This window comes from Liolophura sinensis, chromosome 1, assembly GCF_032854445.1.
Source record: "Liolophura sinensis isolate JHLJ2023 chromosome 1, CUHK_Ljap_v2, whole genome shotgun sequence".
Taxonomy (NCBI): Eukaryota; Metazoa; Mollusca; class Polyplacophora; order Chitonida; family Chitonidae; genus Liolophura; species Liolophura sinensis.
Window position 1 is genome coordinate 44545039 of NC_088295.1, and position 20719 is coordinate 44565757.

The 20719-nt window shown below is 36.2% G+C and overlaps 1 protein-coding gene across 4 annotated transcripts; it reads right to left on the reverse strand.

Annotated features, from left to right (window-relative positions):
• Positions 1-459: 459 nt before the first annotated feature.
• LOC135470858 (CCR4-NOT transcription complex subunit 2-like) lies at positions 460-20440 on the reverse strand. Of its 4 annotated transcripts, none has more exons than XM_064749915.1 (18): positions 20300-20440; positions 19434-19533; positions 18092-18127; positions 13540-13660; positions 12935-13018; positions 12003-12075; positions 10992-11136; positions 10489-10599; positions 9655-9713; positions 8653-8772; positions 7698-7784; positions 7322-7362; positions 6436-6553; positions 5486-5642; positions 5216-5277; positions 4641-4702; positions 2754-2854; positions 460-1653 (listed from the first exon to the last, which is right to left on the reverse strand). In XM_064749915.1, exons 2-18 carry the CDS (start codon positions 19475-19477, stop codon positions 1416-1418), a joined length of 1659 nt encoding a protein of 552 aa, XP_064605985.1. In that variant the 5' UTR covers positions 19478-19533; positions 20300-20440; the 3' UTR covers positions 460-1415. The 4 variants fall into 4 exon arrangements, with proteins under 4 accessions (XP_064605985.1, XP_064605992.1, XP_064605978.1 ...); XM_064749922.1 differs by having other exon boundaries at positions 4653-4702; positions 8644-8772; XM_064749908.1 differs by having other exon boundaries at positions 8644-8772.
• Positions 20441-20719: the final 279 nt, after the last annotated feature.

Below are 20719 nucleotides of genomic sequence, written 5' to 3' on the forward strand. Positions count from 1 at the left end.
TTGGCTTTTTATGTAAGCGATATTCTAATGAAGGGCATACAACTAATAACATGGGGATAATATACAGTTCTTTGAAGGCAGCCAGTGAAGGTCAAGTTAAGAAAAAGGTTACCCATTTGATATGCTATAGCACTTGTATCTACATGTGTTACAGATTGCTGATGTGGGGTCATTCTGAAGTTTTCAACCACCGACTGACATTATCAATGGCTGAGTAATGAATAAAATCCTTACACGTGAAAGTCAAAATCAAAATCTGAAGTAAAATGACCAATTCAACTGTTATATAAATTATTATACAATTACCTAATTCTCTGATTTTAAATCAATATTATATATAAAAATAATGAAATCTCTCTAGACAAATGGATGCATTCTCGTGAGATAAAACTTGGGTTTTCTTCAGATAATTCAGATGCTTGTAATTGTGCTACTGTTTCTCTTGAGATAAACACCCTGGAATATGTAGGACAGTTTATAAGCACATTGCTGCATTACTCTGACAAGTTGTGTTCCTTCCCACTGAGGTCTTGATATAACTAGCTGTGTACGGCTCTTCAGCCTGTCAGGTAATGACGCCACACTACTTAACTCAGCAGGATGGATTGGTCACAAGGGCATAGAAAATGTCCTGTTTGACTGATCACTGACTACATTCAGCCTAAATAAGTAGGTTAGTTAGTGACTTAGTGCATGTCCTGTTCTGGTACATCAACCTACCTGAGGTAAAGTGAGGAAGATGTATAAACACACATGTGAGATCTCAAAAGATGTTTTTGAGTTTTATCACTTGTAAACTAAATTCACACAATTTTTTCTCATAGTTTTCAAAACAAAGGAGGAATTCATCCAAAAAGAGGGACAAATCTCATGCCTGAATGAATGGCCTGTACTACAGATAAAGAGATGGCATATAAGTTAAGCAGGCTACCTGTCGGTGACATTTTTAAAAGAGATCAAGAAAACATGAGAGAGTGTACAACCTGTCAGAATGAACTAGAGAATCTGGTGCCACACAGAGACAGTAGTTAACCAGACCTCAAAAAAAAAAAAAAAAAATTCCTGAATCAATCTTCATTCCTTGCACATAAGTCAGATACCACAAGAGTGAGGTACAAAGACTGAAATATGTCTGAGCTGTGAGAATGAAATGAACATTCTTCAAGATATCAAGGGTAAGAACTTTTCCCCCCCACCACCATCACCATCAGCTGTAGTTTACATAACACATGGCATTCATACAGTCATACAAAGATCTATCTTCTACATGTACTGTCTGTAGATGGGACAAAGCTGTCATGTGTCTTGTTTTTTTCCAAATTTTTCCACATTAGCAGCCTTGACTGGGAGAAGAAATATGTACAGAAATAACAGTACAGTGGATATTCACAGGTGAACCCAGGATGTGGGCAGGGCTAGTGAGCGATGACAGGCTGATTGGGGTTGTGATGAAGACTCGGCGGAAGGTGAGGCCGATCTTCTAGCTTGTCATACTCCAAGTAAAAATCTTTTGCCACTTTCTTCCAGGTGTGTGCATCGAAAAAGTAGTATGTTCCTCGCTCGTAGGAATTTGTTTTCATGATTGGTTCGACCCCTTGTGCTCGCGTTATCCATATCCTTTCCTCTTTGTGGTACCTCCAGTCCCTGTTATACCTGCACAACAAAAGTTAATTTTCAGGAAATGTGATTTTTTTTTTTCTTTCAAACTTTTAATATACACATGAGACATCTCATGAGACATATAACTCTGGTTTATACTAGCATATATCATGGCATGAGTTTGTAGTGTAACATGCCACAGATTCTCCACACTGTAAGGCTGTCAAAAATGAGTTTGAAAACACCTCCTTAACCTGCATTAAATGCGGGTCACTCCTTCGCCATAGGACAAAATCACTTGTCCTGAGCAGAAAAAAAGAAAACATGGTAGGCTTTTCTTTGCTGTCCATCTCTCTCCACCTCGTAAACACCAAAGGTGCCATGTGGCTTTGTGTTCTTCACTAAGCAGTATATTTTGCCCACAAAATTTTAAAATCCTTGTTAAATTGGTGAATGGTTTATTTACAGTCTGTACATGTGTAATTGTCAAGAGCAGAGTATCACCTATTTTTCCCCATTCAGTGGAATATCACAGACATGACTGCTGAGGAGTACTGTAGTGGTTTCACGTAATACATCAGGCGTCTCAGCTTTTATTCCCTTATCTGGTTGAGCTGTGAAACACTTTGTACCTGGCAGATTTGCTAAAATATATACACATTGTGCCTAATGTTTTACATCATTGATCTTCTACTGCAGTATTTGAGATTTTAGGTTTCTATGTGTGTACGCTTGGGGTTTAACGTCGTACTTGACAATTTTTCAGCAATATGACGAGGAGGAAACATTAGGTGTGTGTACATAGATTGTGACTTTTTGTGACAGGGTACCGAAGTGCTGCGGCCACTGAAGTATCATACCGAAGACACCAGATACGACACCCTCGCCCAGTCACATTATACTGACACTTGGCCAACCAGTCATGTTTCCTTACTATAACCTGCCACTGCTGAGCGCCAAGTGAAGCAGCAGCAAGTACCATTTTTAAAGTTTTTGGAATGTCCCAACCCGGGTTTGAACTTGAGATCCCCCGACTTTAAGGCGCACTTTTAGGTTTCTAGGTGGAGAAATTCAAGAGTATCTGTATAAACCACTACTCTTCACCTATAAATCTTGTATTTATTCTCAGTGGTAAGCTATAGATGATGACTTACAACTCAGCAGCTACAGCCAGCTGTAACACATCTCCTCCATACATATAAAACAGGAAGAACAGCAAGTCTTCCCCATATCGGTTCAGCTTAATTGGCGCAAGCTGTGAACATAAAAAATATCATGTAAACTGACCAGCACATCTAACTCAAACTAACTCAACAGCTTAAGCACGATTTCACTTGCATCATTCATACACTGGACATTCATGTGGATTTGTAAATATTTATGTATTTGAAGTTTCCTCATACTACTGATATCCTGCAATACTTAAAATTACCATTTTAAAAACTATCTTAAAAAATGCATGGCCAAAAGAATAAACATAAACATGTATAAAAACACACTTGTTTTGTTTGAGTGTAATCAAAATGATGATTTATTGTTTATATTTTAAATCTACACACCACAATAATACAAGCACAGATAAATCTAAAATAAGCAGATATAAACACACATACAAAAATAAAACATTTTGACAACATCCAGTATACATTTATACATCTCATTCTTAATATATTAACAATAACAATACATGTGATATTAAATAACTGCTGCCTTCAGACACTTCAGAACTTTATAAAGTAACCAGAATAATACCAATATTGCACTGAAACTTGTTAACTACCTGCTATTATGAGGCAGTTACTAATGACAAACCATTCCTTACTGCATATATCCTGATGTCATGTGCCACATTAAAATTTCTACACATGCTAATAATGGAATGCGAGGCAAGAACAATAAGTATTGTGGTAATTTTCTTTTTATCTATCTGGCTTTAAAATGTAAATGAATATCTGTTATTTTTTTATTTTGATTCAAGTATTAATCGGCAAGGTAATTAATGGGCTGGACATTTTCACACATCAACCATATTAAATATACATGAATGGCAACAGTAAATCAGCGCACACAGCACTTATTTACTACTGTTCTAACGACACAACTACAGAAGATGATACACACATTATACAGTTTACTAGCATGCATTAAGAGTTTAACATGTGCTGTCCTAGCCTCCAGCACTGGATAGCAGGCATTGACTATACAAACAATTACAAATAAACAACGGCTTATTGATACGTAGTTTAATAAAAACAACAATGTAAACATAATTTGGCTATCACATGTACATGTAGATTAATATGCACAATTACAATCCTCGCATGAACAGCTGCCCCATTCAATCAATACATCCAGCATGGGCATACACATGTACTAACACAACAATATATAAATACACCATTATCACTCCATCTAACTAATCTATCTAAGAACATAGCAGGGCTGGGGGATCATCAACAGTGAACTGTCTATTTTGTAAACCAATCTTTTTTTTTGATCTGACACTTTGGAATAGTACACCATGATATAACAAACAAACTGTCATTTATAATATTGGTGAAAAACTGGGCCACTTTCATTGCAAGAAATTTCACATCTGAAAAAATAGGTCAACCTAGGCCATCTTCAACAAATTTGACAATGGTGGCTAGCTATCTGAGGGCGAGCTTATCAGAAGGTCCAAATAACAAAAGAATGCATCTTTTCTTCTGTGGTGCTGTTGTGCACGTGTAAGCCATATATGTTTTATGAGCACATGTACACCAATAATCGTGACGTAATAAAGCAAAGAACCACTGAGTTCACAGCTCTGGACTGTCTTGATACAGGTGGAAAGGAATTTTACAAGGTCCCCATTGAAAAAAGTGTAAGTTTGCCATTTAGGGTGTTAGAAAATCTGTTTTGGTCCTAAAACAAGGCTAAATAGTCTTAATTTGTAAACCTTAATTTCCCTGCTGTATGATCCAACAGCCTGGCTTATGAGGAGCGAATGTACAATGCATGCAGGTGTTAAAAGGGAGAGTAAGAGTTTTTATACGTACTATATCACCTACCTTTTCCCGGATAAACATATTGGTCAAATACTCAGAAGGTACATGAAAATCTGAAAGAAAGGTAGCACATGTAATCCGTGGACAGGTAAGGATCAGTTCAAATTTAGAGGCAAATCTGCTCCAAAGCTGATTCTGTGAGTCTCACTCGCATGTGCCATGTGGTAATTTGGACTGTCTACCAGACTTCCACTATTTGTGAGATGCCCAATCCATTAAATGCAGCTAATTTTAACCAGTATATAAATTTTTTTCAAACTACTGATGAATTCATATCTTAATGTCTCTGACAAAATGATCAGATGTCAGTTCAAATTTATTTTGTTCAGTTCGGTGCATTTCCTGACAAAAATGGCTATTCTAGGCGTACAATTCTAGATTCAACCATTCGGGGAGGTTTATCAACAATATGCAAAGTGTGTCATCATTGCTGTAAAATTCTCCAACACTTCCGACCCATACTTTCATAATACTGGTTTGAAAATTGCACATTTTTGACACTATAACTGGTTTTACTGTTCATCTGCAATTACATTTAATGTATGCAATTTGAAACTGAATCTTACCAATATCTTGTGGCCGACAAGGTGAATCTGCCCATGGTGACTGAAATGTGCTGTACAAATTTCTGAAAACAAGATAAGTTAATATAATCAAGAATTTGTTTATTTATACCGTTTCGTGTCATTCAGCACCTGGGAAGGCTCAACTGATCTAAAAAGAGAGAATTCTGTGTCTCTTTATGTACAAAAGGTACAATGTACTCAAGAATGTTTATCCTATGTCATCCTTTATAAATTGGCTGAAGAATTTTTTCTGTCAAGATGTTTTCTTACTCTGGACAGTTGAGGTTCAGCCCAAGTGTTGTCAGATCAATCCCTGGTGAGAGCGCTACCAAGTTAGGTTCTGTCTCTGCTGCCCGGATAAATGTCAACAGCCCGACTATCCCAAACTGATCCATTACCATGCCCGATGGTATATTTGATACCCTCCCTACAAAAGAGGAAATCAAGAACATTTCATTTATTTACATGGATGAGATTCTGCTATAATAAGATCATGAGTTGAAATTAAGGTACATAACTTAAAAATTCACCCCACAATAAGTTATGTTTTGCCTCATTATTAGAGTTCTATTGATGTCATACAGGTGTTTTGAGATTGTTGTTATATTAGAAGGTAGGGTGATATCTTAACTGAAAAGTGTAAGCTTTGGCACTAGATGTAACATTTTTATGATGTATTTTACATCTAAAAATGCACTATTATGGGGAAAAAGTTTCAGTCGTTTTAGTACCGTAACTACAAAGTGTTACTGGCTAATAGGAACAATGTTCTTGGAGACCTACAGGTCCATCTTGATATTAGCTGGTCTTCCTAATAAATAGGAAAACATGATCAAACTACCATTTATTTCCTTCTAAATCTATGGCATCCAGTAGAGGCCACATTTTTAGATGATAAATTTTCTTAAATGCAAATCCAGCCACTGGTAAATGAATTACATGTTGATAAATTCAACCGGTCCTTGTTTAACTCTACTGGTCCAACCAAAATTCCGCTAGCCTTGAAACTGTGGAGTATTGTTAATATCAAACCCTCTAAGACAAATAATTTCCATCTCATCTGAGACATTTAAATGTGAACATAAGCTAAAACATATTAAATACTTTCTTAAATATCTGCAATTTTCTGAAAACTTTACAGAGCTTATTTTGTTTCCTAGATGAATATCTTTTCACCTATCATTCCACTTGAAGACCTAATATACGGGGAAAAGACCTACCATCAGGATGTGTTTGTATCCCTCGCTTTTGTTGGCTGTTCGTGATTTTGTCACTTGAAAACTTTGTCCCTTCTTTACTAACTGCCTGTTCATATGACCCTCCAGCTGTTGTTGTGGGCTGACAATAAACGAAAAAAAAAACAGTGTGAAGCTGACAAAATGACAAAAATTAATCAGGAGTCAGAACCTGAAGATATGGCCTTCCATGGGAATAACAGACAATGCCACAAGGCTTGCTGTTGGTGATCAAAATACACAGGATGATCAGTACTGAAATGTAAACCCAATATGCCACAAAAAAGGTAACACTTATTTTATTTTGTGTTTATCGGCACTAAAAAAAGTGAAAAACTGAAAATCCACTGTTTTTTTTGTCCAATCTAGATAGTTTTTATGTTTATATCAGTTTTACAAGGTTTTCTGATCATGTATGTCTTAAACAGGAAAACCATGCTGGGACAGTCCATATTTCCCACAAATTGGATGATTTACAAGTTTTATTTTTATTTTCCACCCTCACATAACATTGGAAAAAGATTTATTCTGCTCGTAGAACAACAATATAAACTGGTGTGCCCTAAAGGTAAATTCTAAAGCTGTGTGACTTGTTTACACAGTTTTTTATGGTGGTAGAGGCAGAAAGTTTTGTAAATTTTCATAAATTTATGAGTCAAGCAGCTGTCGTCACAATGCCAAACAGCTGGACAGACAGACGAACACTATATACCACAATAATGTGGCCTGAATACAGGTGTGTTTATGAATACACCTCAAACCAACAGATTAATGTGGAAAGAGTGCAATGAGCCAGTTAGACAAGTAAATGGTTTGTCTTCATGGCAGAGACTCCAGAAACAGTGACAGAACATTCTGCCAATTCACATACCGTTTTTCTTGCCGAATCACTGGATGAGGAGACTGGAGGATCTGCAAAGACAAATTAACAAGATTTAATACAGATGGAATCAAAGTATATACTTGGTAGAAAAAAAATACATATAATAAACTGAGAGTTAATCATGTTTCATATTATCTGGGGAAACGTCATTGTACGTACAGTTACTTTTGCTTTACATTTCAGAGAAATACGCTGGATTAAAAACCTGCCACTATTTAAAGAAAAAAAAAAAAGAGACAAAAAAATATTCAATAGCTGCAAACTGGTTACTAAATGTGTAAATGTTAAGCAGCCAAATCTAAATGACTTTGACTACTGTATGTGTGGACATCCAGAGGATCTGTTCACAGTGCAGTCTACTCACTTTGAGCACCTGGCAATGCTGGGAAGTCTTCTTGTTGTATTTGAAACTCTGGTGTTGAATCCACCACCTGCTTGCTAACCATGTTAACTGTAAAGAGAAGTTCCGAGAGTGATTATCTGCACAACAACGAGGAGAGGTCGCACAAAGCTGAGCCAGGACATTAGAAAACAGGCAAATTCAGTGAATTTATATCCCAAGTAAAAATACTCAGAAGTTATGAACGGATCATATTGGTATTCAAACTCTGATCAAAATCAGATGACATATGAAACATTTGTTGCACAGAAAACAAAGACAAATCAGAATTAAGGAAATACTTTAATCTGGGGATTCAGAAAATGTAGCTGTACACAAAAATTCACAAAGATCAAACAACATTTGGAGGAGTTATTGCTTCAAAACTAAAGCCTGACAGACAGACAGGCTCAAATTAATTATCTCTAGCTGTTTGCAAAAGCATAGCATAAATAGCCTGGTTGAGAATACTGATGAAGAAGACTTAAGATTAAAAACAATAATAGTAAATAGATCGTGAAAGATGATGGCTATAGCAATGGTCATACTGGCAAAGAAATATAAACTGTTTCCATGTGCTGAAGAGCAAACAGAAGCTGTACATGACCTTACAAGCATAAAGGAATCATGCATCACATCACAAGCATAAAGGAATCATACAGGAAACTAGTTTTGAATAAACCAAGTCCAAAAGTTGACCCAAGATAATAAATCAAAAAAAATTTGCTTTGCGTTTACTTTTAATATACTGTAATTCTTTGCCTTTCCTGTATTTTGGAGAGTTCAACGTGAATTTGACAGTTATAATGTTAGTTATATTGAACACATTTGGTTACCCAAAACCAAGTTAATCAGGTGCATGGAGTGCATTGGGAAAGCGGGTTATATTTCTGGAAAAGGCTTGTAGAATTACAGTACAAAGTAAATTTACATTTCTCACCGTAATTCCTGGCTGTGGCTATGGGATTTGAGGGCACAGATCTGTTGCCTAACGTAGGAAACTCTGATAAATCTAAGCTAGGTTGTGAGTCATCAGTCAGTGAGAAGAAATCTAAGTGCTCTGAAAGAAAATAAACAAAATCAAATACGATGTAAGTTTGGGACTCATGCTTGGCTTTTGTTTTCCAGCCCTTATAAGTACATGTACTGTTTGGTTAAGATTAAGTGTCCAGAAGAAAAATCATGGGTTAAACAAAAGTGCATGAAACATCAGACAGCATTTACTACATGAGTCAATTTTGAACATAAAATTTCAAACAACAAAGAAGATAGCATTTTCAAGCAAATAAATTTTTAAATCTTATTATTATTTTTCTTAAGACTTTTCACAGACTTAAAAACTACAAAGAATTTCCTTTGGTTCAGGCTCAAGAATTAAGCTGATATGCTTCCTAAGGTATTTGACACAAACTTTTAACTACAATACTGCAGAATGTACAAAGCTACATTTGTTACTGAGACTCCGAGTGGAAAATTTTTTTATGAATATTTGTGGAGTAACTTTACCTTCAAATCTTATTCTTTTATATTGTTTTTTTCTGATCAAAACTTCTGCTGGCCTCCTCAAGTAAGTATGTTAATAAGGCAGTTTTCAAATATAACTTTTCAACGCAACAAAAACGAAATGAATATTACTGAACTGAACTGACCAGGCTCAGCCTGGGTAATGTATTAGACAAAAAGATTTGTCTCCCCTTTCTCGCAAATCATCAGGATCGATCTAGTCTCATAAAATCTCGTAACATCTCCTACTCATACAAAGAGAGTATGCCTTTCAACTCTAGTTCACTGCTGGTTGACTTGCGCCAAGATTGGTTCTCCTCCCAGAGTGTTTGCCGGATGACATGCTGATAACGTGAGACAAGATTCTATGAGACTGGGATGGGTCCTATTTTTCTGCAGGAATGGTTATTTATTGAGGGAACAGAAGATAAGTACTCACTGTGCCCCCGGCCCGGACCTAGATTAAAGCCGCTCATACTCGTTACTGCAGCACCAGAACTGGGGACAGACGGACAGGGAATATCACGAGACAAAGAAACACTTTACACATCAATACACATTCTCATATCATTGTTAAGCCAGTTACAAACATTCTCAAATTTTTGAAGTATTATCAGGTCCTAATCAAGGTTAATTCAATACCTGGACTCTGTCTCTCTTAGTACTGATGAAAACTTGAGGCACCATCTCTGACAAAACTTGACCAATTAGCCCTTTTAGGCTAAACACCCAGCTCATGCTGGCTTTCACTCTGGACGCACATGGAAAGTTCTGCCAGTAAACTATGGATGGTTGTGGGTCCCCCCCCCCCCCCACCCACCTCGCGAGCTCTATTCGATTTCCTCCCACTGCCGTCTTATAAGTGAAATATTCTTGAGTTTGGCGTCAAACACCAATCAAAACAATAAATAAATAAATTTAAGCTTACCGCTTGTGATTATAAAAGGGTATCTACCCTGAACCGCCCAGCTTAAGGCCTGCTTGTGGAACGAAATCTGCCAACTATTCCAAACACAAACTGCCTCGTATCTTGTACATTTCCAAACATCCTATCATAACCCATTACAAAACGCTGAACGATTTTCTTTCACATACAGCATTTCTGGTCAGTTTTATATGATATCAAGAAGAACAATAAACCTCAATAAAAATAAAATAATCAATAAAAATCAACTGAGCTCCCAACATAACCTCCGTTGTTTGTCCCATACTCAATGTTAATGATAACTAAATCTATAAATAAGAATAGACATTTGTATAATGGCAGCCTTACTTGGATAACTGTGATGATAATGATGTTCTCTTCTGAAGATTTGACATGGCCTGACCCACTTGGTTCTGATTTAACAAATTTCGCTGGTGACCTATAGCCTGTATTAAGTTTCTGAAACAAATTGGTCAACCCATGAATCAAAACAGCATTTGGTAAAATGTCTTTAGGAACAGATGTGTATCAATGTTAATTTAAAGAGGATGATGTCAGGGCAGAGATGTTGAAAGATTCCTGACCATTCATAGGACTTGTAAATGTTTAATTTTTTGTACAAAAAATGATGTCGGATATTTGATAGGCAAGGACATAAGTATGGTACATCCCATTGTGTAAACAATAGAGCTGTTAACTAGTTATCAACAGGACTGTCCATTCCCTTTACTCTATAAAAAGATACAGAATGAACAGCAGAAACAATCAAATATGCTTGCTCTGTAAAATCTTGAACTATTTAAACTTTAGAACGAGTTATGAAATCATTTAAAATGCCCAAGTGCAGTTACCTATTTGGTGAGGGTTGTTGCTGCTGAAGATTGACAGGAAAGTTCATACTAGGGTTCATACTGGTTGGCGTGATGTTCCTCTGAAACTGAGCCCCTGATAGCGCCCTCTGGGGCAAGGCAATGTTACCCATTGAATTATCCATAGCTGCAATGACATAACATAAAGACATATTAATACTATGGTGATTTATGAAGACCAGAGCACTGACTGTTTGACTCCAAACCATACTAGTGGGAAATAAAAGTGGATCTAGGTGAAACAAAGTCATTTCGTGCTGTGCCAGGTGGGATCTAAGATTATTTTAATGATGTAATAGTTGTAAGTTTTATGGGTGGAATAAACTGCCATATACATGTAACAGTGTTACATGTCATCAGAGCAGCCACTGTGTCAGCAGATTTTGTTATGTGCTTACTGCTGAATGAAAAAACATTTCACTCCAAAAAGTGCATTTTCAGAGGCAAATAGCGACAATTACAGGACGTGTAGAATATCATCCCGAAAACTGAACAGAGAATCACTGACCATATCCACTTAACAATACAAAAGAATGAATACAATAAGGGCTCAGGGCCACCTTAGTTCAGGGACAAGTTTGGGCTCCCAAATTAACCAAGCTGTATTAATAATAAAAAGTAAATGGAATAAAAAATATGACAGTTTAATATAAATGTTTAGTTTTTTTTTTGGCATTTACAGACGTAAAAGGTCTCAAAAAGCAACATTTCGCTTTGCATTTTATAACATTTCTTTCTGCGAGGTCAGAGTGTCACCTTTAAAGTCACCCCAGTGACAGTACCAAAGCAAGTGATAACATTGGTCAAGAATTAGCAGCACCAACACAGGCAGTCCAACTTCTTGGAACCCGTTTCACAAAGCGCACATAGCGCTACGTTAACTGCCAATACTGGTTGTCATGGAAGTTACATGTACGTTACGTGCACTTTGTCAAACGGGGCCCTTGGTCCACAAGGGTTTCAGTACTTGTACATAACACATTGAGAACTTACATGCTGGGGGTTGATTATAGAAGTTTCCCGAGAAGGCTGATGACAACTGTGATGGCGATTGTGATGGCATCAACTGCAATGAAAAGATTATTTATTTATTACTATTATTTTATCATTTATTATTACATTATTTCTTTATGTCTTATTTTCAAAATATTTTTGCCAGTTACAAACAAAAATTTTAAAAAAGGAGTATTTTAGTATAAACTCCACACATGCTGTCATGTACAGAGTTCACGGATAAATCTAGATCTTAGATCTCTTTTATTCTTTCCACCTTAGCTTTTGGAAACAAAGACCTGTACTCTTTTATTCATTAACCTGAAATCAGTCTTTTCGAGTGGGCTGTCCTCAACATAGCTGCGCACTACAAAAACAGGTTTCCTATAGTCCTAATGTAATTCTAGCTTTGTATCAAATAGTTAAGCTGATAGTAAAGACTATAAGATCACATTTATCACAAGTGTACCGGGCGCGTTGCCAGAAAGCCAGATTTCGTTAACTGCTTTTTCAGATTAAAGCCCACTCACTTAATTTTGGGAAGAGTAGCCGAGTCCCACCTTATCAATAGTCCAAAATAGCATTTTGTGGGGTTCAAATGCTGTTTTAGTGGTTGCGTCGGTTACAGGTGATAACTGTGACCTAATGGTCTTCATACATTATTCCCTCATAATGAGGTGATAAGAACACAGAATAACTCTACGATTCATTGATTACATCTTGGGCATTTTGAGGACAACGCAGACTAAAGGTCCCGAGTTCCAGGTTTGCGAGCGCAATGATTCAAAGTGGTTAAAGTGGAACACAGGCAACTGGTCTCAGAGCTAGGATAAACATATCAAATGGCCCAGTGTTTTACATTTTCTTTATGTTATGAAATTCTTTGCGACAAAAACATTCAAAACTGGAGTGACTCTCATTAGAATCCTCACCTCTTTATCTGGTCTGAACATTGTGGGGTGATTGCTGAAAAACATACTTGTCTCATTATCATCGTCCTGGTCACCGAAAAAACCCTGAAAGTACAAAGAGATTTCAACTTATGACACTACGCATGTTTTGAGATGCATGTAAAACCTATTTACAACAAAGTGTCGTCCCATGTGGGCGGAGAGATTTACAGTATAAAAAACTATTTAAACGGGATTAGATTAATCTTCAACACTTTTGTGTTTCAGGGCCAAAACTGTAAAACCAATAATATTCTGCTGTTAGTTTTAACTTAAAGTGAATACTAAAAAATACTGCCACATATTCACGAGTAGGCCTACCAAGCTGTAAAAGTGCTGTCATTTTGTATTGAGATGTCATTCTGTTGTTGTAAAGGCAGAACTCAAGAAAGAGCCTATTACAAAGTATGTATCAAAATGTGTGACATTGTTAGAAACCTTAAAATAACACTCACATCTATTTAGACATCCCTTCATATAAATGCTGTGCATCACAGCCATGACAACTACCAAGTACAGTACAGTGACTATGAAGAGGTTCAGAGTTAAGTTACAGCAGAAATTATTGTCTGTAGTTAGAACTTTACCGATTTTCTTGCCTTCTGTTGCTGCAGACCCATCATTCCAAGCTTATTGTCAACCATTCCTAACTGGTTTTTCCTGGCTCCTGGCGATAATTCAGTGGGGTTCTTGCGGTTCAACCCAAATCTGTGACAAAACAGACGCAAATAACATCTCAATGACTTTGACGATAATTCTCCTGCGGGACTCTTGCACGTTCAAAACCAATCTGAGACAACATACAAAAATAGACAACATCTGCTACTATACTCTAACAACGATAATTCTGTGGGGTTCTCAGCATTCATTCTAAATCTGTGACAAGACATAAGTAAACAACATCTGAATGACTTAAACAACAATAATTCCATGGGACTGTTGCATGTTCAATCCAAATCTGTTGCAAGACACAAGTGCACAACATCTCGACCACTCTTAGGAATGATATAATATTTATTTATCTAACTGGTGTTTTACGCCGTACTCAAGAATATTTCACTTATACGACGGTGGCCAGCATTATGGTTGGAGGAAACCAAGCAGAGCCCAGCGAAATGTTAGGAATGATAAGACTTGTGAATGTAACACTCCAGAGGAAACTACCAAAAACATAAGTACATCGGATCCTATTCTTGTGCCATTCCCTACATACAACTACTGAGGCTGCAGATGTCAATAATACTGGTAGATATAACACACTGCACACATGTATGAAATGCTGCAAACAGCCTTTTCTACTACAAGAGGCAAATTACATGTACAATTAAAATTACGATAGTTATATCTTTAATATAATTATACCTTAGTCATATGTTGCCAGATACAATGGCTAAAAAATCTGAACTCCAATGAAGGAAATTTGTTCTTCAACATATTTCTTCACATGGTAAAATAACCAACTGAACATCAGCATCCCTGTGATTCAGTTTTTCATCAAAATGACTTGTCTGATATTATATTACAGCATGGAGGCAAACTCATCTCCAAACACCCTGCATCTTTAAAATGCTCAGCTTGTGTTTAGCAATGAAATAAGAGGTTACAAGCTAAAATTAAAATCCACAAATGTATCAGGTTTAATCAAATACATATAAAAACATGCAAAAGTATGCAAAGCACAAGTCTGGTGCACTGAAAAAAGCTGGCCAGACATGACTGGAACTGCCTACAATAAGGGCATATGTGTGCACTATGGATGTATGCAGGTACATGTAGCATGACTAATGCCTTTGTGAACTTTGTGAAAAGCATTCAGCCTTAACAGAACTACGCAATCGTACTTATATATACTAGTATATACGTCACATGAACTCTGATATACTACTAAAATACAACCTAAAAAAAGGACAGGAGAATATGACCATACCACGTTCCATGGTGTCCCCGATCTCAACATTACCTGTCTTAGTCCATGTTATGTCGAAACATTTATGTTTTTATTTAGAGGACAGCATGTCAAGGTATCATAAATTAATCAATGTTAACTAAATATCCAACACCTTAAACTATTCAAGTCAATTTTCCCAACCTCTTAAGTGGACATATTGTCTGGAAAATAAATCACTTGTGCCTACTTCCAGTGACAACTATTTGCTGTATAAAAACTTTTCTGTAGTAAATTAACAATACACACACATATATACACATATATATACACATATATATACACACATACATACACACATACAGTAAATGCATACCCTAAATCCTCCACAAATTCCACATCAGACACAGTGCATGTTTTGGCATATTAGAGAAATGTCATCTGATTTGAACAGATTATTTTATAATATCAGTGAAGATCATATGTGCCCTTACCATATTATATATTTTAGTCATCAAAACCATAGGAATTAAATTTGAATCACTCATCTTAAGTTATACTTTACAAGTAGAATTTGTTGAGTATTTAGAGCATGGTAAATATCCTCAAATTTCACTCATGATCAAATACTGGAAGGTAGTACATGGTACCCTTATATAACATGGTACGTTTCAGCCCCAGAAGTAATATTTTGCAACACTTATTTACTTTTCAAAATGCTTTTTTTCTGGGAAAAATTTAGGTCATTTACCATGTATGTCCTAGCAGAACTGAGACAGAACTTTTACTTTTATAAAAGTTCACCTAATCTACAGAGTAACTGGAATTAAATGTCTCCATGTCAATGGCATATCAACTACACGTTAACACGGAACTTAAATACTACTTCCCAACCCACTTACACAAAGCTTTGTAAATCATTTGTCATGTAACTGTCCTCATAAATCATGTTACCCTATGCCATGATAACCAACACATAAACAGAGCTGATGTCATTTACGAAAAAAGCACCTACATTGTAGATTAGGGATCAGACTTAACAAGTTTTGTTAAACTGACCACAGGTAATATATTGATGCAATGACCCAATAAATACATATACCATATCAAGTTTACAGCTGGGTTTTTCAGGGTTAATTGAACTTTACTGGTTACTTCGAAGTTTCGTTTAAAAGTTACAAAACATTCTCATTCTGTTGCTTGAGTAATTTGGGCTGATCTAATTTTAAGCACACCATTCAATGCCATAACTAAGATGTCATCTATTCTAAAGCCTTCATCTGAAAAAGATCTGATGTTCACAATGTCCATCAACTATTTTAAATAGGTCCATACATAAAATCAATCAAAAATTTCAAAACAAATTTAATTACGCTGAATTTTGGGCCAGAATTTGCAAGAACAATAAACATGAAACTCTGGGATGTCTAGTTATTTTTTACTGTACAAACACAATTTTATTACATTTTGTCCATCACTCATCCATCTCTACTATTCATTTCTTATCAGACAGAGACTACACCAACTGCAAATATTTATCTGAATACTACAAACAGTAACAAACACAGAACTTTGGGGGAAGAGGTCTAAGTGTTTTTTGAAAGCTTTTAAAATGATGAACATAAAGGCATAAGATCCTCAGGAACACTGTAACCTGCCATCGTCTCTACTTTGTACTTAAATGAGTAAAAGGTCTAAATACACATTTAAATTTATACACATACAGTATCAAAACAGCGGCCAACCTCTCCCACCCCACCCCCCTCTAGAAATATGAAAATAAGTAAGTTTTGGTATCTTTTGGCTTAATACAATAATAAAAATTTGACGCACATTCATGTACAATATAGTGTTTGAAATTCCAACAACGACAAAACTTGTGTGGGTATACAACATAACAACCAAGTCCATCAGCCAAAATGGACTATGGAGGAAAAACCACAAGAAAAGCTGATGAATACAACTGAACAAAAACATCACATTAATAACTCAACATGAAAACAACAGTGCTTTTTTCAGTTTAGAGTACATAGCCTACATAGAGATAATGTATAATACAATACAGCAAGTTCAGATGTTTGCTTGGTCATGTATTTCCATTGTAGTCTCTGTAAATTACATCAACATCTGACAGGGTTGCATTCACATGCTGTTATAATGAAGCTTTGTCATCAGCAGGCTGATAAATGTGTCTGACTCAGGGTGACATGCTATTACATGTGAAAGGCTAAAACACCACCTCATTCAGTAGATATACAGTACATGTATCAATATAGGAAAAGTAGTTCAAAATGAGCAACAGGAGGAATTTGGGGAGAAGCAAGTGAATGGGTTTGATACTGATAGGTTTCGTCAGAAGTGAGGCTCGAATTCACTCTGCTTGGGGTTTAATGTCGTACTTAACAATTTTTCAGTCATATGATGACGAAGGAGTCCTTGGAGTGCATATAATGTGCCCCCTTGTTGCGGGACGGATTTCCATCGCTCTTTCACCTAGCGCTGCTTCACTGAGATGACTTACGGAAGGCAAGTAAGCCACCCCACCATTATACTGATATGGGTCAAACAGTCGTTGCACTATCCCTTTTGTACTGACCGCCAAGCGAGGAAGTTACAACTTCCTCTTTTAAAGCTTTTAAGTGTAACCGGCCCAGGACTGACCCAGGATCTACCGCCGCTGAAGAGCTCTACCAACTGTGCTATCGGCCCCGGTGCTAAAATGCTTGTGATATGATTTTTTTTTTCTTCTTTTACATATTCACTGATCACTTCAATAAATGCTTATTTCCTAAGTGATCTGTGTGTGTTCATTTTTCCCTTATACTCGCATGAATAAGTGTACATCTACCCAACTGGTCACCTTTTACTGCTACCAGAAAGCTATTATAATGTTATGAAAATAAACCAGTTTAATGTCTGTTTACATTTTATTTTTCCTCCAAAGTAGATCCCTAAATTTTGGGGGCTCATTTTATTATTCTTTTATCCTTTTGTGATATATATTAACAGCTATTTCATTATGGCCTTGAACTGTACTTGATAGAACAGTAGTACAGTTTCAAAAATCTACAGATATGAACATGTGTAATTTACAAGCCTGGATGCCATACATGATACAATAGTAAAGGGAGGTAATGCAAACACATATGTGAGACAGTGACTTTGTTGGGAGGTCTGGCTGAGCTATATAGTAAGTACTGCATCAGAACAAAGCAGGGATAAGAACAATGAAACTGCGACAACTGTCTACTTACTGGGCATTCCAAGTAGAAAACTGATCTGCCCCAAACCTTTACTCAAACAGAGAGAAACCATCATTAGTTAACACATGTCATCTTACTGGAGCAGTTTACCACCACTCTTCACACTCAGGCAATAGATACAGACGTCCTATTTAACATATACAAACACAAAGCGTAATACAATAGTTACTTCCTTGTCAAACTTAAAAATAAAGGTAACTCTTCAATATTTATTCATTAATCATACTGAATCTTGTTCCTTATTTATACAAAGAGTAAAATTTAAGTTTTTGTTTGGAGGAAAGGGGAAGAAGAGGGGGGTAGGGATTAACAATTTATTGAGGAAGTAAATCTTTATTGCACATGATACAACTTGTCATATTGACTCACTCAATTTGACTAATGCAATAAAAATACATCGCAACACAGGATATGAAATGCAACCTGCTCTCTTTACATTCAACAAGTAGTAGAGTTTGAGGAGTCGATTTTATAAATTGCACTATGTGGACATGGCTTTTTGGTTCAAGAAAGAAATTTTCTTACTGTTTGATTCAAATACCAAAAATGAATGGAAAATCTGATCATATGTGGAATGCTATAGACTGCTTCACTGGTTTTTGAGCAGTAACAGTTTGTGTGTTTATAAATTTACGGCATTGGTAATGACAATTTTAAACTGATTGTGGTCATATCGCCATGGCCTTCTTAGTATATTTATTTATTTGATTGGTGTTTTACGCTGTACTCAAGAATATATTTTACTTACACGACAGCAGCCATCATTATGGTGAGCCCTGTTAGTGTATTTAGGGTAGAGTTAGAGTGCACATCAAATGCGAGGTAAAAGACAAAAGATATGATGCTCTTAGTCTAACCGTTCATATTATTCTCAAGCAGAGCCCACCAGTATTTGGCCTTTAAAAAAGCACTAGGTTGCCTATTTTTTAAGTTTTCAAACTGACCTACATTGAACTAAACACAATTATTTTGGTTATGAGGCTGATGGGGGACATAAAGAATTTGCCTTTACAGGAAAGCTGTTTTAATGAGCTAAAAATCAGATACTAAAAATGAGCTAAAAATCAGATACACACTATACATGTAGCGTTTTTATCAGGGCAAGGGGAAAACGGGAAGCATGGGTGGTGGATTGTACTTTACAAGTGTTAGCTATACTCTAGATGATACCGCAAATTTCTATACAATTATGATGATTATAAGGCTACAGTATTTCAACTTTGCACAAAGCATACGTTCAAGACCAGAGTGGTCCAAAATATAAATTTTTCTGGTACTTGTACCATGAAGAGGTAATAACATGCAGCTAACAGAATGGAATGTCACTACTTACTGTCCCATTCCTGACATTGCGTCTAGTCTGTAGCGAAAGGCCATGAGAAGCACAAAAGCCCCGTTTTAATTTTTTAAAGGTGCCCCTTTTGAAATTTGTTCTGAAACAGAAAACAAAAAGGCATGTCAAGTCAATATTTTAAACTTAGGAATGTTGAAATATCTTGCTTGTTGTCTTCTTTTAGTAATACAATTCATTAATATTCTAGACATGAAATGATGAATAACATCTTGGTACTATAGGTAACAATAAAATTTGATTATTTTCTCATTATTTATCAAAAATAACTTCACATTTATTGCTAAAAAACCCACATATATACAGATATTTGATGATTTCATTGGGCACATGGCTTGGCTGTTTCCACACAACTACTACTCATAAATCGATCAGTTCATTTCAGGTCAGTATAAAATATGATTCTGATGAGGTTTGTTTTCTAAACACAGCAAAAACATAAAGGCTGACTCAGTGAGAATGAGTTATACTTTTGCCTATGGCACCAATACCTGGCTAAGAAGCTTAAAATAGTACTCTGATGACATTAACCATAATAGCACAGTTTCAATAGTGCCAAAGTAAAAAATAAGAATCTCCCAGTGATTTCATGCTCACACTGATTTGTTACCAAACAGAATCTTTCGCTTCCTCATCGTGACTTTTCGATAGCTATGAACACTAAGTGCTGTGCACCAGTCGCCAAGCTTTCATACCTCATACCTTATCTAGTTTAACATATTATCTAAATATGTAAATTCACCACTGTTTTGTGAATGACTACTGTCAGCAAATTCATCATGCCAACAACAACAAAACTATACTCTCGGGCAAATTTCATTCTGTTGTTGTTTCACTCATAATCTTACCTTTTCAAAATCTAGCACCTGATAACACTGTTAACCCAAGGTTTTATTTGCAAAAGACCAACCACGGAAGCCACACGAAAAGCTTTAATCTTTCATTTCTACGAATCCATATCGGCATCGTAATGTCTTTTTATCCTCAAAATGGCTTCTCTTCCCGCGACCTTGACCCCTATGAGGTTATCAAGGGAGCTCCGATTTTTGCACACAATCAATGTTTCGTATATCTTTTTCATATCCAAATAAAAACGGTGTAGCATTAAAATAATTACATTTTCAATTAAAGCTGTCATTTATTAACTTCACAACTTACTAAGACTTATCTTAATTAATGTTAATCCAGTGTAGGTTGTGCACCAATCTTTCGCTTGGAGGTAAAATACTCACAAGGGAGAAGTCATTTTGCGTGTGCCATGCTTTGAA